We start from the raw sequence: 19,649 nt of genomic DNA on the forward strand, positions 1-19,649 counted from the left end.
CCGGTTTCGCTCTTTCAGCCCACCGATACCCACTCAGCTGAATTCATTACCAGCAAAGTGGGGTAGATGGCTTCGCAATGTAATGATGGGTCAATACCTACGCATGAGGAATCAGAAAACACTCTGTGAGGTGACCGTCTGACAGCGCTGGTATTTGTCATGCATGCCCTGGCTCCATGTCAAGCAAAGGTGGTTGGTGTGTTGGCTGGCCTTGTAGTCTCTCGTTTTGCTTGTTTATTTGCATGTGATTGACCATCACCCCTGAACTATACAATTGGTCATGCAAAACAATGGAAACCGGCTGAAACTGGAAATGTACAGCCTTTTCTTTAAAGCAGTTTTTACATTTAAGAATTTGTTACTTGGCAAATTTTTAAAGGAACCATTTTAATTGTTTTCCCTGAGGTCAACTTATGATACTGTGTGCATTTATGTACCAAAAACTGTCAAAAATCAGATTTATGTGAACATTTTCTGAACTCCCTTTATCCTTGGAACTAAACGGGCTGCTTTTGTTACCTTTTAGCCTGATATGTGTAAATGACCTCTGACTGGCTGTCTCGTATTGGGCCTCATTCAAAAAACAATCCGGGCTGAAGCGCCTTTTACAACATAAATAGGTTGCACAGTGTGGGGCTAAACTGCTGTAGGCTGAACAGGTAGATGTGCTCATTTCTGTGACATTACAAATACAACAAACTCAAAACAAGCTACAATACGATGTTGTTGATGGCAAAATTAGTGGTAAACCTGATAACTTAAGTTTTCTTGGGGGACTATTTTGTCTTATTATTCTTTCTCCACAATGACTGCATAAAAAAACAAGACCTTCTCAAAACTATCATAAAACAATGTTTCGGGCATCAGGCACCGTATCTGTTACCATTTCATGTAATAACTTTCTGTGAGGGAGCTTTAGGGGCATTAAACTGTTCAGACATCTGGGTCCTATCACTGCCACTGTGAACAGTTCTAACAGTAAGTTTCTCTAGAATGGAGCATTTCACACCAAACCCCTTGCGAATGACTGTGTTTACATATTAACAAAATAATTATTAAGAAATTTTGAAAAATGTGGAATTTCCCTTACACACCGTTCACACACATACATGAAGCTCTTCTGTTTCAGAAAAGTGAGGAAAATACAGTTTTCCATGATATTGGCCCTTTGAATATTTTCAAGTACTTTGCTGCCCCAAATTTGAACCCTGAATTTGGTTGACCTGTAGTTTCAAAACATGTCTTGCACAGACACACTAAAGGCTGATTTATACTTATGCATCTGCGTATCGGCAAACGTACAGCATCGGGTGCAGATGTTCACGTACTTGCATGTAATGTGAACATGTATGCTAGGGGGCAGAGTTCAAACCAGGCACAATTCTCAGTTCTGGTTTGGGTTCAGCATTGTTTGGGTCCACTGTTGCTACCAGAGAGCCAATCTGTGTTTGGCACATAGCTCCACATATCAAGCCACAATGTGTCTAAAACAAAAATCAGGTACAGATGACGTTGTGACAGGATTCATTTACAGAACAAATCCAGCGTTTTGGAAATCTCATTTTATTACATCCTCAAACAGAGTCGGTATAACCAACAGAAGTAATAACATGTAATAATCCACTATATACTGTTCTTTTAGAAAGCAAAATAACTGAAAAGGATATGCTGTGTGTTGTTTCTCAGACCATCATAAATACCTTCAATATAAACAACTCATGGATCTCCAAGATTTAACCTAGCTATCCAAAGTGGCCTTGCTCACGTCAAATAAGCATTACTGATAGCAATTTCCACTGTTTCATACCATGAGCTGAAGCAGGACAGAGTATCACACACGTAACTAACATCCAAACTGTGCACCCTTTTCTGCTAATTTAAGTTTATTTCACAATCTTTGAGCGATAAAAGGCATGTTAATGTTACACAACAGCTTGTAGCAGACAGTAACCCTGAAAAGTGTCTCTACCAGCGGCTCTAAATGCTATTACGGTTAGCTACAGCAGCAGCTACCCTCTTGTGCAAATGTAAGCGGGACTAAAGGCTGTGGTTTGTAACAATAATTATTTCAGTGAAGTGCAATGATTTCTTGAAAAATAACTTCTTTAAAGCATTAATGTTATTGGCTCAGTGCTGCGCTCGCTGAAGAGAACTGCCAGAACACTCGGAAGAGCTTCTCTGATGTCAAGGTCGGATATGATTGGCTTACAGCTTACAAGAACTGATCCGACTGGCCAAGCCAGGTGTTGTGTTTCCCCAATGCCAAACAGCAGAGGATTGCAGGCTATGCTAACCCATGAACCCCTTCTCTGTGACTCTATGTGCATCTTTGCAGAAGTATAACTCAGCCTTGAGTGATAGCACTGCTTCTTGTTGAAAGCATCGTCTCAAATAAACAGCCATAGGAGCATAATTCAGTGAGTGGATGTTTTTGTGTTTTTGTAACGTAGCTAATCTTTACACAGTTAGAAAACCTGCTGGACGCTTTCTCCCTGTCTTTCTCCGTCACAAAGATGTTCTAATTTCTTTAGTCTTTTCGTTTAGTGTGATATGTTGTTACGATATAAATTGCTCTGCTCTGTCTCCACTTTGCCAAACTTGTCAGAGGCAGATTTCTCATGGTTCACATGCAGGACGCAGCCATGCACACCTCAGCCGTCTGCGAGCAGTTGCACCTGGCCAGGCCTCACAATGCTGCAATTTTTCTTGATTTAAGAAGATTATACATTTCCCCTGGAAGTCAGGATGCATGCAAAGGTAAATACCGCTTCATTGCTTCGTTTGTATTTGCAAAGCAAGGTCTTTTATACCTAAAGAGGAGAGAGAATTCAAGTATAATGGCAAAACCATTATCCTTGAAAAGGCTTTACAGTGATTGCACAACATGCTGGGAGGAGCGACATCATCCATTCATTCTTTCTAAACACTTTACTTGAGACCTGCTACATAATACTGACATAACCATGCTATAAACATGTCATAGATGTCATATGCTGTCAGATTATGCCCAGTAATTGTCATGACAGATGTCGTCCATTCCCTTATTCACACGTTGCATTGTCTGTTTGTTTGCTCATCCATTTGTCCGTCTGCCCATTTGTTTGTCTGTGACATTTTTTGTCCAGTTACAATCACATAAAAGCTGGATAATGATTTTAGTTCTGTATGAGTGATGGAGCAGGCTAGGAGTGTTGGACAGAGAGCTGTCAATCAAGCTGTTCATTAGCCACACCCACACAGTCCTCAGATAGATCTGATCAGCAGTATTTAAGCCATGCTTTATCATATTTATGTCTCATTTCATTCAAGCTTTGCTGGATGTTTAATATAACACTCATATTTAGTATACAAACATGGTTAATATTTTACTCTGTGTTCCCTGGATAATGTGAATGAGCAAAAGAGACAGAAATAATGTTACCTGCAGCTCGTTCATACATCTCTTCAATATTTCAAAACAATGATCAGTAGTAGCCATAGACTGTTGTTTACAGTACGTTAATGTCAGTGAAAAGGGCACCTAGTGTTGTTCATGATGCAATTTTATATCCCTCAGTTCTTCAGCCTGTAGATGTTTACATGAAATGTCTTTCAGAGAGGTGATGATGGCCAGTCTGCTGAGAAGATTTCGCCAGTTCAAACTAAAATTTTAACTGACTGATCTTTTTAAGCCTTGACTTCTTGTCAATCTGAGTTTAATAAGAAATAACATTACTGAGCACAGGTAAGGAGAGGGAGAGAAGGAAGCTGAAGGAAACTGACAAGGCTGAAGGAGCAGGACTGATGGAGGTTAGTGTGCAAGAAAAGGGCGAGTGGGAGTTGATTAAGCTTTCAGTTAAAATGAACACTGAAGTTGTAGAAATGTTTGTGCTTTATTATATCCGTATTTATGAGAATAAATCAATTTTGAATTGAGAAATGTCACTATGACCTTGAAATTCTGTCACCTGGCTTGATAAACATCTAGAGTGTGTGATTTTGCAACTATGGAGAGAATCACACTCTTTCCGACTGCACCAACTGAGATTATACCAACCTATAATCTGTGTATTTGAATAACATATTTAGGACCGGCAGCTTATCTGAGAGAGGAGATAGCATTGTTTTACTTCAGTACTTCTGTTTGATCTGCACCTGTTGTAAGCAGGCTGATAGCATTTAAGTCATATCTGTGCCTAATACAAACTTCTACTGGGTGACTCGACCAAATGGCTATATTTTTTGATGGATTTTACACCTATTTGCACTCTAAAAATTCCTGATGAACCAACATTTTGTGGTCATGTTTTATTTTTCTTGAGGGAGCATGCCCCACAGGCCCCCTAGTAAAGGTTTAGTCCCCCCCGATCCATAAATCTGTGGCGACATCCTTGGCTGGGAGTAAAGTCACCCTGGTCACTAATCACTTTAAAAAGAGTGTAAAGAAATGCCACTTAATGTTGTCTTCATAAAAGATTCTAATTACTACTCTACCTTGAGACATTCATTGCTTTTCATAATTAGTAAGTGGTCTTCCCAGGAGTGTCCAAGCAATGTATGAATCTAAAAGGTATGCTAATTAGCCTTCACATCTGGGATCAATAAAACAGCAAATGGAAACATTGATCCTGGGAGGGACCTGAGGCCATTCTTGTGAAGACAAGAAACTTTAAGCTCTCATTCATAACAAGAAGGACGAGGCATCGTTTAAAGTGGAGTGGGTGAGAGGTCAAATCAATATGGCCGCCTATCTGATGTCACTGTACGCTGGGCTAATAGCTAATCATCCCTCTAGAGCCAAGAATGTGACAGGGCCAAAGTCTGAAGCGGGGGAAAGAAGAAAACAACTTTGCAAGAAAATGATCAGAAAATAATTCTTGAAAGTCAAAGCAGTGACAAAGTTAGTGCTGCTAACTCTCACTGTGACTTCATTCAGAAAGGTACATACATTTGAAATGTTAGGAAAGATGAAGTTGCTGAGATTTAGGTTGATGCACAAGAATAGAGTCTAAGAATAGCTTCTTTCTTGCTTTCCTCACAGGAGAACTTAAAGTCTTTTGTCTCCCTTGGCTAATTATTTAAGCTGCATGCGTTTTAATGGAAGACAATGCTAGCTCATGCACAGAGGTGGGCTGTAACCAGTTCCATGTACTCAGTTACTGTGCTTAAGCAACACTTTGATGCATTTGTACTTCTCTGAGTATTTTCAGTATACATTTACTTTTATATCTGTGAGGACGCATCTATTTTTTTCCTCAATTCCACTTTAATCATTCACGCTGATATTACATTTATAAATATGCACGTAAGGTAATGGTCAAAAACATTTAAACACAGATAAAAAAAAGTCCTTCACAACAACCAATGTGCATGTTTCAGATAAATAACTTAAAACCTGAATAAACAGCACTTAAACAGTATTTTTGCCTTTTCCAACCCACAATAACAACACTTTACCTTGAAATATAATCATTAAATTACTTTAAAAATACTTCTTATTTTTGCATTATTGTATGAATCCATTTAACATCTCATGCTTGAAACATATTCACAGCTTGTTATCTGAACACATTCACCCTTGTGAAATATCTAGAATCTTCCAGAAGTCCCAAGATCCTCTTTCCTGAAGATTATGGGGTGAAGAAAAATACATTCTCTTATTCTTTTTTCTTAATTTTCAAAGACATTGTGATACTGACTGACAAGGTCACTTTGAAAGTGCAACCCTCTTACCCAAATCGTAGACTAATGTAACTTATCCATTTTAAGCAAAATCATTAGAATGTCCTTAATGCTATTAGCACGGATGCTAGTTAGCCACATTTTGTATGTTTGCTAATTCTGGGCTAAAAACTCTGTTACTCATTTAAGCCACTGTCAGCAAAGAAGCACAAAATGTTCCTGAGGTGGGTTAATGCATGTTTTCTTAGATTCAGTGTTGAAAAATGATAAAAAAGGAAGTTTAATTTTTAAGAATAAGGGCAAACTAGGCCCTGTAAGATTTCTGGACACTTCTGCATTTAGTGGATGGGTTGCTATGCTCATGATTCCATCTAAGGTAGAAGCTACAGAAGCTAATCTTTTCAGTTAATCTTCTCAGTGCTGCCCAGTGCCTAAATGTCACCAACAGTGCACCGTTTCAAAACAGATGTCCCTACGTTGAGGCCAGTCTGAACCAATACAGGTCATTCTTTGTGTCTAACTGTTTAAACTGGATAAAAAAGAAGCAGTTTAAAGTTCATAAGAAATGCTAACATATGAAAATGCTTGGATTCCAGGACGTTTTATGGGATTCATTTTTACACCTGTTAACTTTGACCTTTTTTGATTTGGCTGGTCAGAATTAGAAGAGACATAACATAATAGACACAACATAATTTTAAAATACGGTCATCATTTTTAAATACTGTCATATACCTTATTACGAGTATACTGCCCATCTCTAATGGCAACCTCCGCAGGTCCGAGACTGGACACTTTAAAAACAAATTATTTTTGTTATCGAAGATGTCTTCTGCTGTGTACTAATTAACATTGTACATGTTTTTTTGTTTTTTGTTTTTTTGTTTTACTGGGAAACATAAAATTCAGTGTCCAGTATACTGGACATTTGGACTTAGGTGCATGATTGAGTATTTGTGCCTGTGACACATTAAGGAATGCACGAGCAGTAGTTAGCAGAGTAGCCAGAACCCCATACTTAAGTATTAGTATCATTATATCTATGAAATAATGAAGGAAAAGTAGCCTTGTACATGAATGTTCTGTGTTTACTGTGTGTATACTTGCATGAAAAAGTTTGTATACTATCATACATGTACATATATAATATATACTATTATACATATTACACAAATTGCATATATTTTATATGCTAGCCCTGTGTCATAGACAGAAGTACAGCACAGGAAATGTTTAGTTTTTGTTTAGGTCTGTTATTCTGATGATAAAAAATATGCTCCTCTTTCAAAATGTCATTAGCTTAACTCCAGTGTCCAGTATAGTGGACAGTGAAATGTACTGAAATCAGTAAAAAGCAATATTATCCACAAATTCATATATCATCATCTACTGTCACTCCTAAATGCACATTAGATTCTATTTTTAACAAAATAAACAAAAATCTTGAACTGTTTCAGAAATCTATTATATAATAGATTCATAGTCAAAATTTCCAGATTACTGGATATTAATATTAATAAATATCTGCTATTCCTATGTTCACCTTTTCATAAGAAGGATCTTTTAGAAGGACATACATACAGAAACTTTTTCAGAAATGAATACAGGATAATTAAGAAGTTTTTTATTTGGTCTTGGAGGCAGTGAATGTCTCTCTCACCAGCTACCATGTTTGTGTTTCTTTATAACAAGATAAATAAAAACATTATATTAAATGATCAACCAATAGAAAGACTGAGTTTTGTAGTTTTGGAGTGTGATGACATACCTGCTTCTATAGAGCTACAATACTATTAGCTGTTTTGTTTTTAGGCTACTTTTCCTTCATTATTTCATAGATATAATGATACTAATACTTAAGTATGGGGTTCTGGCTACTCTGCTAACCACTGCTCGTGCATTCCTTAATGTGTCACAGGCACAAATACCCAATCAAATCAGCTGTCTAGTTGTACACCGAACAGAAGAGTACAGCTACAGCAAAACCAGGATGTTCACACACAGTAAGCACTCTGTCACTCACACACATCAGGGCCAGATATCTCTCTGTGAAGCCCCCCAGCCCAGGAGGCAATTCTTCCTATCGCTGCCGCACACCTGCATGCCATTACAACTTATCTCCCACTGGTTTCTCCAACCGCCCTTTCTACAGCTCCTTCAATTTTATACTTATTAGGGCTTTGCCGGTCACCCCTGACTAGCTTCTACTCAGCAGTCAACCATCAGAGAGTCAGATGGCTGGCTCTCTGTAAGGTTTCGCTAGATTATGCAACTGGCTGATTATGTGGAAGTGTGTCAAGGTCAGTGGTCATACTTCACTGGTCTTGTCTGTGCTTGACTGGTCATGCCAGCGAGTGACTCAGTGACGATAACAAACAACAAGTCAATACATCATCTGCTGTTCTATCACAGTAGTCTTTGCACCTTTCTCAGCTGGGTCTGGAGTTCAGGAGTTTAGGGAAGCTCAACCTATATAAACCCAAAAGGCCAGTCTCATTCAGCTTTAGGACGCATTTGCGCAGACAGTGCAAATAGGTCACTGAACACCCCAATCCCACAACATGAGTACCTGCTGCCATGGTCTGGGAGCAGGAGACTACTTGGGTCACGCTGTGTCTTAAGTCATGTTGTAAGTGCACTGACATTCACATAAAATAAATCAGGACTCTGAGAATCTGCTCTCCTGAACATATCAGACGCTACGTAGAGATAACTGGCTTTTATGGTTTTGATTAAATTCATTGATTTTTGTTCTCTGCACTGCATCATTCCGCTCCGTGTCTTAAATGACCCATCTGACAACCCAAACAATCACTGACCATCCTTTTGGATAGCCTGTTATTCTGCTATAGCATGCTTATAAGGTTTTAGCAACAGAGGTTTGAGTCAAAATCCAAAAGATGACTAGGCCCAAATGGCAGCAAAACACTTTTGGAGCAACGCTGAAACCCAACATGAAATGAAGGATTTAAATATTCTTCATCTTCCAGATGATCTGTGTTCATACTTTTAGGTAAAGTGGTGCAATGTTTTAAAAAATACCTGCGACATGAGTTTTGCATTATGTTTACATCATGTCTTCTTCTGTGAGTTTACTGGCCGGCTGCTAGTTTCCCATTATCTGATCACTCAAGTGCATGTAAACGTGTTGATAAGATTACTGACAAGATCTGATTTTCTGCAGTTATTGGATTATCAAGTGCATGTAAATGCACTCAGTATCGGGAAGACTGCATATATCTTGATGACTATCAAAGTGTGTGATTTAAATATCAGAACATGCAGCTTTAAGATGCACAAAGGAAAAGTATATGTGTCTTGCAACCTGTTTTTAATGTTTAGTCCAAGGGTGGGGAACTGAGGGCCGGAGTCCACCACAGTTCGGTGATGTCCCTGCTCTATCACACCAGCTAAACTTGGTAATTAGCTGATGAGTTAAATCAGATGTGCTTGAGTAGGAAAATCACCAAAACAATGCAGAACTGTGGTGTTCCGTTCCCCACCCTAGATTCCATAAGGAAACCATCAAATGCATCTGAAGTCAGTCCCAGAACACCTGTTAAACCATTAGAATCCTTTACACTACGATATCAACCAATCAGGGGAACACAAAATACCATTAGTGACTATTGGACACCACCAGGAACCAGCAGAAACTTTCAGTGGTTTCTATGATTCTGTCCAGCATTGAATTCTCATTGAAGCTAATATTGCTGTAAACTGGCATGTAAAAGTATCCGAGCCTGTCTGTTTCTTTTAAATACAACACAGGTAACATGTATAATTTCACTTGTCACTTTTCACTATAGTGGTGAATCACTGGATTGATCTTATTTTGTTCTTTTTATTAGCAGTTATTTAAGTGTGGCATATTTTACCCCACTAGAATCACCTTTCCCCTCCCGATGCTCAGTTTACCCCTGCTTAGGGGCAAGTTGTGCCAAATGACCAACTTTTTTTTATGAGTCATACTTCTAAAACTGTAAGCGCTGAGCAAAATGTTTTGATTTCTGTGGACCCTAAATATACACTGTCTGGAAGAAATACACATTTGTTTTTATGTAAAATCAAGCAGCTATTTTTTGATAACTGAGATAATAATCTTAAAAAAATCCTCACTAAAAAAACTATTAATGCTAACTAGCCTACTGCTTTTAGCTTAAAAATACAATGCATTAACCAGCTAGCTTCTTTATCTAACCAGCTCCCTTCATTAAAATGAGCTAATTAGTGAATTCAGCCACTTATTGCTGATAAAGGTGCCTAATTGTTCACATACAGCTTGTTTAATCTCCATAGAAAAACACTGAACAATAGAATGCAATACTGTTGGGCAGTTACACATGAGCCTAAAGTCATCATGCCCAATGCCAATCAGCTAGAGGGGTTTAAAGCCCCCCAGCAATGGACTGTGGAGCAATGGAACTGCCTTCTTTGGAGTGACGGAGCTCCATCCAATTACTTTGGGATGATTTGGAGTGGCATTTGTGATCCAGAACTAATTATATAATAATTAGTACCAACATCAGTGCCTGACCTCACTAATGCTCTTGTGGCTAAATTCAATCAAATCCTCACAGCAATAATCCAACATCTAGTGCAAAGCTGTCCCAGAAGAGCAGGTTGCTACAGCAAAGGAGAGACAAACTCCCTATAAGATTCTGGAAGACGTGTTGAGCAAGTGTCTACAAAGTTTTGGACACTGATGCCGACTGCAAGATACTGAAATGGGCCAAATCAGTTGCTGCACCATGATAAAGAATACAGATACATTTATTTATTCAATCCCGCCTTGACATTTATATAAAAAATTCTGCAGCAAAAAGTGAGACGTCCTCACTGCTCTCACTATCCAGAGACATTTTGTTTTAGGAGATGACGATGAAGTTAATTTTGTTAAACTCAAGGTAATGTAATTGTTTACACAATTACAAGTCCTTCAAATGAACAAGAGAGCAAAAGCATATGTTTGTATACTATTTCTTCTACTGTTCAGATGCTTATGGTGCTGCGAACCTTCACTCAGTGCCTTACTGTTGTGTTTTGCCACACGTCCGCAACCTGTTAGTCTCAGTTCTAATGCATAATCTCAGTTCTGAATGTAAAGCATCCTGCAACTCACTTGAAACTCAGCCGCAAGCAGCTCAACTTTGTGAAACAAGTTTCAGGAAACAGCCAGTCAAAATGCCAATAATGTATCATGTGATCACATCGAACAACATACTTTAAAATGACTGATCTTCTGAAACAGAAGATGGTTTATTGGGCCGTGGTTTACCTGAACCATGACGACAAACATGAGCTTCTCAAAGCTAACATTTCTGAAACTAGCTGCAATAACTAGCCCACTAACAGCAACCGCGCTACCATTTCTTATTCTTTGTTAGCCTGCAGTTATCGTGATCTGCGTTGCCATTGATTCATTTTCTCCTCTCTTGGTGCCCCTTATGATCTCAGATTCATTTGGGATCCAAAAGATGAAAATTATGACAGAAGAAGAGCCTAATATGCACTCCTATATGAACTTGTGCTCCTAATATAAGCAAGACATCAAGTAGGCTATAAGCATAATGGGTGCTTAAAGAATAATCTTCAAGGGCTTAACATACCGACTCCACAGACAAAAAGCTCAAATATATAATACAGAAGCATAAGCAGATAAAAAGATAGAAGACAGAGATACAGATACAAAAAAAGAACAGCAAAGGCAGCTGCAAAAGTATATAAAGATGATAAAAATGCTACAAAAATATGTAAATTACATCTCAAGGATGGTTTTATAAAGAGAATAATATGGTGCAAAAATACTATTTGGCTAACTAGAATGTGTTGCGTGCAACTATTTAAACTGCTTCTTGTATCTGTCAGGTTGCACAGAAATTAGTTGCAGGCAACTCGCAACATGCGACTAATTACATGAAAGTTTCACTGTGTAGAGCCAAAGAAATTTCATTGTGCTTGCTCCATGTAAAAAGCATCTTGCAGAGTAAAAACCCCTTGTTGCCAGATCCTCATTACTTCAGACAATCCTCTGTGTTTCTGCGAACCGCTGACCACAACTAACGATGCTCAACACAAAGCTTCCTTGACAATCAGCTGCTGAGACCCTCCGACTGAAGATCGGGAGCTAGCAGCTTTTCTTACCCTTACAGCAAAAAAAGCAGCAGCAGTACCTAACAGCAAAGTGCACTGGTCCCATTTTCAGTTCTATTGAGTTGACTCCCATTCCCTCTGACCACTCCCAATGCGGTTTATGGTTTGACCTTAATGTTGCTGTGTCAGGGCAATCCACACACTGTGGGTCATTGTTTCGAGGAACACCGTTTTTTACTGTCAGAGCTCATATTCACAAAGCATCTGCAGTGTAGCGGAACAGTGGGTTTTGCTTTTTATGACAAAATGAATAAAAAAAAAAGCATGATAAGCACTTCTGTTCAAATATCATTTAAGAAAACAGGCTCTGCAGAGCAATGTTAATTGAATGTCGAATCTCCATAAAATCAATTTTCTTTGTTCTTTTCTTGTTAATAATGTCTTATGTTCTTTTGCAAGGATCATATGCCTTTGGCCAGTGTTTGTCTTTTTGGACTTATTAACTTTGGACTATTCATTTATTTCTTTCAATGGGCACTGATTCGTCTGTCCTCTCAAAGATAATTTCCATAAATAAGTGACAGACGGTCAACATTTTCATCTATTCTGACCTTTCGAGGAGCACGACCTTTGGTAGACGCAAAAACAGACGGCCACTGTACTTTTCCTTAAGGGATGTGATTTCCTTCTGCTTGTAAACTCTTTCTAAACTCCAGTTCAGAGTCTTTTGAAATCCACACTGCGTGCACCAAAGGGAGACCTTCAAACAGTGACCTTCACAGTGTCCTTGGCTTGTCTACTTGTTGATAGCCCTTCATAATGCAAAATTTATGACAAGAATTTACACAAACACTGTGTTTGGCACTGTGATGCTATATGGAAATCCATAATTTGCTGTTTAAACGGTGCCACAGAATGAAAAACATATTTAAACTGGCATAACTGAATCAGGAGAGTTCAGCACATGGAACTGACACACCATGAACCTTAATGAAAATCTCACAGTTGCAAGAAAGGGCAGTAAAACGGGCCAATTCCGAAATCCTAAACTGTTACGTAACAGTCTTGACTCATTCATATTTACGGCCTCCTAAATTTACATACACCAAAGCAAGAGCAATTAAATTGGAGGATTTGTGCAGGAATGTACGGTTGCAGGCTGTGAAGGGAACGTCAGCAAGGAACTGAGCTCTATATGTTCATCTTTAAACAAGGCTGGAGTTGGCTTCCTATTCGCCAGCTTCTTAATCCAATGCTCCATTCCACCTTAAATGCTACAGCTTGTGCAGGTGCTAGAATGTACAGTGGCAGAATGTAACTGTGGCACCATTTAAGGTGGAACGGGAAATTCTCAAAACAATCTGGCAAATAGGAAGCCAACTTCACCTCCCATACAACAGCTTTAATTCAAAGTTGTTAGTTTGCGCTGCACATTTCACTTCGGACCGTTTCTCAAACTTCAGGGCAATATCAAGCTGCTTCGCTCAGCGTTTAACACTGAAAAACTGGTGTGGCAGCTCCAACTTTATTAGCATCCCCAACCCACAACCTGTAAGTAGCAGCCATGCTGTGTGATATTATCCACTTTTTGACAGCTAAAGCCAAACCATCTTACATTGAAAGGTTTATAGTGAGCTAACAACTTTAATTTACTATGTGTTTTTGTCGAGATCGAAAGCAAGTATGTATAGTATAGGTATAGTATAGGTAACGTTAGCTACTAGCAAGCTCCAAGTAACTAGCATAGCCAATTAAACAATATGACCTAGCTTATGTACATAGATGTTCATTTCGACATGTTCTGTATGAGCCATTGTGGTGCCTCACTGTAAACCAGCAAGTCAGAGCAGAGCTCATCAGATTATTCATGAGCCCCCAAAATAGGGAAAACAGCTTGTTTCATTCTAGGGCCAAATCATAGGCTTATAAATGGGCTTTTTTCACCCCAACCAAAGTCACATACCTTCTAAGTAGACAAGTTAAGATACTGAATAAATACATTCAATGGCACCTTTAAATTCTAAATATGTTTTTATCCATTTAAAAGCACTGAATCACACAGCATATGCTCATATCCCAGTCTGTTTCTGTGTGGATGAGACGAAAAAGACATCAGCCTGCAGTGTTCACGTGTGGCTGCTGAATAACTGAAATACAACAGAAACACCAGCAGCCGCCAATTTTTTTTTTATGATGCCCCCCATGTCAGAATGTCAGGGCTTGTAGAAAAACCTGAGCTTCCACTTGTAACTACAACACTGTGGTGGCCTTCATGTGTGCTCAAATTGTAATTAAGGTATTGATGATTTAATGCACACTCGGCAACTAGGCTAGATTTCGTTCTTTTTATCAACATAAATCTGCAAATCTTCCGTTTGAAAATTCCAGATTAACAGTTATTTATAAAAAGAAACAACATAAAAGTGTGAACGTAATCAGTGTTGTCCATAGGCCTGCATGACGTGTGTGCACGACAAGAGGACTTGGAATTTGGTGCAACACCTGTTGCCAAAAGTGACAGCGTTCAGCTGCACGTTTTGAAGTTTTGTTCATTTTTTTAGTTCACAGTAAGTCATCAGTAGTCATACTGTGTCCAAAACCACATCAACAAGTCTGCACAACCTTACTGGAGACCATGATGCGGCTTGAGAGCTGTTTTGGAAATATATTTATAGAAAAGTTCTGGATGACTATTGGCATCTAGAATTAGCAACATTAGCCCCGCAGTTCCAGCACTAAAGCAGCAAAACTTGGACACCAAACATGGCTAATCAGTTACCTCTAGGGTAAGTGGAAAATTGTGTACATTTGATTTTTTGCCAAACCACCTTTAAAGCCACATTCCAATGCAATTTCAACCCAACATAAGAAAACCTGTTGATTTGAAATACTTATAATAGAAGCCAATGGGCAGGTGGGTTTTAAGTCAACAGGCTTTGTGTTCTTTTCTTGTCTGAAAAGTTCCTAAATGGTTCTTGGCTTAGACATGTGGTTCTTGGAAAAACTTTTGGTATACAGTCATACGCAAAAGTTTGGGTATGGTCAAATAATGTTTTGATTTTCTAAGTGGAAAAGTACACTTCCTCAAAGAAGAACACACTTCTGCACATCTTAATACAAATTACTGCATATTGTAACATATTGGAATAAAAGTCATTCTATAGAAACGTCAATTTGTGTCCCCAGCATTTACAGGTATATTACACGTGACAAAACATGTTAGGGTTACAATTTATTTAGATTTTAAAATAAAACAATACATTATTTTAACAATTACACCTTTTTGAGCCTCAAATTAGCAATATTGGTTTTTAAATCAATTATTTAGAATTCCAAACACCACAGTGCTCGTCCTCAGAGTCATGTGTAAAGGTGAGTGCCATATTTTGAGATAAATTTTCTGCAATTTTAACTGCAATAATCAATACATGCCTATGAAATATATGATTCAAATGACATAAAGAAAACAAGTGTCAAATAAATAGTAGAAAATATATAATAAAAGTTGTTGTCCCCAGGAGTCGTGTCACTGGTGTTACCGTGTAACAAAAAATCTCTTATTTTGAAATAAAAATCACACTGATGACATTACAACTGCCTTTTACCAATTGTCTGAGGATCTATGAAGAAAAGCACATGGTAAGTCCACTGTGTCTTTTCAGTTATCAGTAATTTTCTTACTTAGATCATGATTTCATATGAAGCTTTTAGTTGAAGTCACTGGTGTGACCTACTTTATTCTTAGGTAACTGTGAAAAAATAGAATATAAATGGATTAAATTACATATTTTAGTGGATATTCCATGGTTGACAACATGTGGTTTGATGCTCTGTAGCAGCCATTTTGCAAAATGCATTTTTCATTGAAAATGTCACTGGTGTTACTGTCTCTGGTGTTACCTTTCTTATGTGTAACAACAATGAAGATCAGTGACACCACTGATTCCTATCGATAGGTAAAAAAGTGGACATTTCTGTAGAATGACCCATAAAATAAAACACATAATTTGGCCTGTGAATGTTTTATTTTTTATGTTTTCTTTTTTCCGATATGTTAAGGTCAGCAAATAATTAGAAACTGTGCACTAAGTGTGCAGAAAAATGCCATATTAAAGTGTGTTCTCTGTAGAAAATGTGTTACTTTTGCATATGACTGTAATTAAAGGCTGGTATGGTTGGTGGAGGTTCTTTCAACTTTACAAAGGTTCTTCACGCATGCACATCTAATTTACAAAAAGGTTCTTTAAAGGCCCTTGAAGAGTTCTTGGGGGAACCAAAGTTGGTTCGTCAGTAAACACAGTGAAAATACAGTGACTTATAATTGTTGCATGGTAATTGACCACAAGCTTCAGCAGCAGACGGTCAGGTTGAAAATGCTGGAATATTCTTTAACAGGAGAACCGAATTCACTGCACATTTCCTGCAAGAGATTAACATGTGCTCATCCACCCTGCCATTTCAGTACAAAGCAAAGTGCTTGCCATGAGCATACTGGAGCGCAGCAGAAAACAGACATCTGAATCAGAAATGAGAAATAAATTAGCACCGCTTCGTGCTTATGAACGAATGATGAAGGAGGCTGCTGGAGAACGCTCTCCTCAAACAGCAGCACCAGCAAATCCACTGAAGGAGCATCCAGGCATCCCCCAGCACTCCATCTCCATCCAGCACACTCTTCCCTCAGCGCCTCCTATTACTCACACTCTGTTTTTCTTTTTTCTTCTGCTGCGTAATGTGCTCCACAGCAGATCAAGCCAGGCTTTTATACTGATTGGCAGACCGTGGGAGAAGAATAGAGAGGTTTACAGGCTGCAAAGCCAGCAGGAGCTTTTGTCACTCATTGATCTTCACTTGGGGCTGTCCCATAACAGCATTACAATTACCGCACACTCCCAGTCCCATTCAGAAGCTCAGTCGTTCAGACAAGAGGCGCATTCCAGAAGAATGACCTCCATACATTTGATTGCAGTGGAAATCCGAAAAAAAAGTGGTTCTAGTTGAAAAGGCTCTAACGGGATGAAACTCAATGAGGTGCAGAGCCTTTCTTTGGTCCGATATTTTCACAGTGAATTAAGAAATGCTCCAAAGCGATTTTAATGAGCGGATATTAAACAAGACAAATGTGTGTGCTCTCCCTGAGCGGTGGCGAGATTTACAGCGTGTGACTTTTTTTCCCCCCCTCTTTTTAATTTGTTAAAGTACCTTGTGATGTAAGCGGGCTTTTTCTGCTGGAGCATGCCAGTCCCTTGCAGCACACGCAGACAGTCAAACACCAGCAGCCGTGACAGGTGCAAAACACGCAGCACACTCAAATTAGCTGGATGACTGCGCTCCTCCAGGAATGATGTGAAGATGTGCACTCTGTTATGTCAAAAATGAAAGGCCAAGGAAGAACAAATAAAGGACGGACACAAATCGTGCAATTACTCGCAAAGCAGCTGCCTAACGCGGGTCTGGAGACCAATCAGCGTGGGGAGCTCTTTCATCAGCTAAGGTCACCATGTCTTTTAACAGTGAAATAAACACTAACCAAAGCCCAATCAAGGCTTGAGGTGCACAAATGTCAACTGCTGAGCAGCAACTGTTGAGCATGTTTAGACCTAATTGCAACTGGATTAAAGGGTTTTCACACAAAAATAAAATGTCAAACAAGACGCAGCTTGGTCCAGCCTAGTCTGGACATCTAAAACATCTGTACACCTTTGCTGAAGCTGGTTTGGGGATAAGGAACAGCAGCTTGTCACTGCATTCACCAGCATGGAATTCCAGTGTCCCTGTTTTAACCCAGCAACAGAGCTTAGACCTTTAGCCAATACAGTCAAACAAACAACCAAATACATACGCTTTACTTAACCTGAATTCAACAGAAACAACAAAGGTGTTGCTGTATATACGCAATTATATATACAGTATAATAATATACTGTGTGTGTGTGTATATATATATACACATATATATAATATACTGTATATATACTGACACACACACACACACACATATATGTGTGCGTGTGTGTGTGTGTGTGTGTTCATAAGGTGTTTACAAGGTATCAACCAGCAAACGTGGAACACGTGCCAAACCTTTACGCACAAAACAAGTTCTCATTACGCACCAACTTAACAAACTGATCAACCCTAGAACCGAACCGCAGCTGAACGCATTCGCGACCCTTTACCTGTTTCCTGAGCGGCTCTCCGTGCTCAATGATGCTTATGAAGGGGATCTCCAGGAAAGAGGCCATGAAGTCCACGTGCACGAGCTCCTCGTGGCTCTGCGGGAAGGCGAGCACGGCGGACACTCCGCGCACCACCACCGCCTGGCAGACGCACCTGAAGAGCGACTCCGGGTCGGCGCTCGCGGGCTCTCCCGCCACCATCTCCACGCTCAGATTGTAGGGCAGCAGGTTGCCCCCGGCGCGCGCCAGGCCGGCCAGCGCGCGGTCCAGCGCAGCCTGCACGCGCAGCGCCTGTTGCGGCGGCACGAGCGCTCCCAGGCGCACGGTGTGGCCGATCCGCGCGAGGATGTGGCACGGCTGCGGGTGCGCGTGGCCGGGCTCCACCAGCGACTGGAGCACGACGTGCACTCCGAAGTAGAAGCGCGCCAAAAATCCGGAGGAGATGAAACTCATCCTGCCTCGCTCTCGAACGGCGTGAGGCATTGGGAGAAGATAGCATCGCTCGCTTCGGTTCTTTTTTCTTCCCGTTCAGGTCCTGTTTTTGGGGCTTTGGTGTGCGCGCGTGCGTGTGTGTGGTCCGGGAACGGGATGAGCAGTGGTGTGTGGAGTTGCCGCGCGAGTGTGTGAGAGCGCGGAGGAAGAGGAGGAAGAGGAGGGGGGCGGAGAAGCAGCTCCACTCTCGTTCTCTGAACACTTAGCAGGCGAGAGCGTTCAACAGTACAGACACGGGACAGAGCCTTCCTCCAAAGAGAGTGTTTACATTAGCCTGGCGCGGCGCCAAGACTTTAACGAAGACGTTTTATATTGAAAAGCGCAGCTTAGTGAAGTTCAGGGTTTAAGGAGTCATAGTTTAAAATGAGTTTTCTTTTCTTTGAACTCTGAAAACAACCCAGAAACGCGAACTACTTCTCTGTGGATACAACTTGTAGCACTGTTTACAGAAGTGTCCCACTTATGACGTAAATTTGGGCTTCACTAGAATAGACCAATTAGCAACAAGCCGCTATTTGCATATCCCCGCCTCAAATAGATACGTTCGACCGCCATGTTTTCCCAGCAAGGACAGCACGTGAGAAAGGAAGGTTAAATATGCTGTTGCTGGCTGTCAGTCAGCCAAATTGCTCTTTGCTCCAACTAACTAAAGACAGTAACTTCTGAAAACGAGTGGCTGTCCTTCATTTTCATGATAATATTCCAGCCAATGTAATATTCGCCTAAAATGGCCTCTGCTAAAATGAAAGACAGAGCGTCCCATACAGAAAACTGATATGTCAAGACATGGATTCAAAATATATGACATACATTAGGATTTCCCTCACATCCAACTTATATTAGTCACATATGGACATATATGTAACATATACACCAAATTACTTCAAATTAGCCATTTTCAAATATGTGACAAATATTTGTCACATATTAAGATATATATGTAACACATTTAACAATATATGATATGTATATTTCAATATATGTGTATTTCATTTTGATTTTTTGCTTTCTGTTTGTATCAAATATTAGAAAGACAGTAAACATGTGATTTACATATCATGCATATATGTGTTCACCAACCAGACATATATACATGTATGTCCAATATTTGCATAACGTATATGTACAGTGGGTAGCGCTGTTGCCTCACAGCAAGAAGGGCCTGGGTTCGATTCCCCGGTCGGGGCCCTTTCTTTCTGTGTGGGTTTCTTCCGGGTGCTCCGGTTTC

At 39.7% G+C, this 19,649-nt stretch overlaps 1 protein-coding gene across 1 annotated transcript in view; it reads right to left on the reverse strand.

Moving 5' to 3' along the window:
* The window catches only part of grin3bb (glutamate receptor, ionotropic, N-methyl-D-aspartate 3Bb), a 104,221-nt gene extending 85,628 nt beyond the window's left edge, over positions 1–18,593 (reverse strand). The window contains exon 1 of the mRNA XM_036587329.1: positions 17,930–18,593. Coding sequence (XP_036443222.1) covers positions 17,930–18,412 — 483 coding nt within the window. The 5' untranslated portion in view covers positions 18,413–18,593. The remainder of the gene's footprint in view (positions 1–17,929) is intronic.
* Between the last annotated feature and the right edge of the window lie 1,056 nt (positions 18,594–19,649).

This window comes from Colossoma macropomum, unplaced genomic scaffold (assembly GCF_904425465.1).
Source record: "Colossoma macropomum unplaced genomic scaffold, Colossoma_macropomum, whole genome shotgun sequence".
NCBI classification, from domain to species: Eukaryota; Metazoa; Chordata; class Actinopteri; order Characiformes; family Serrasalmidae; genus Colossoma; species Colossoma macropomum.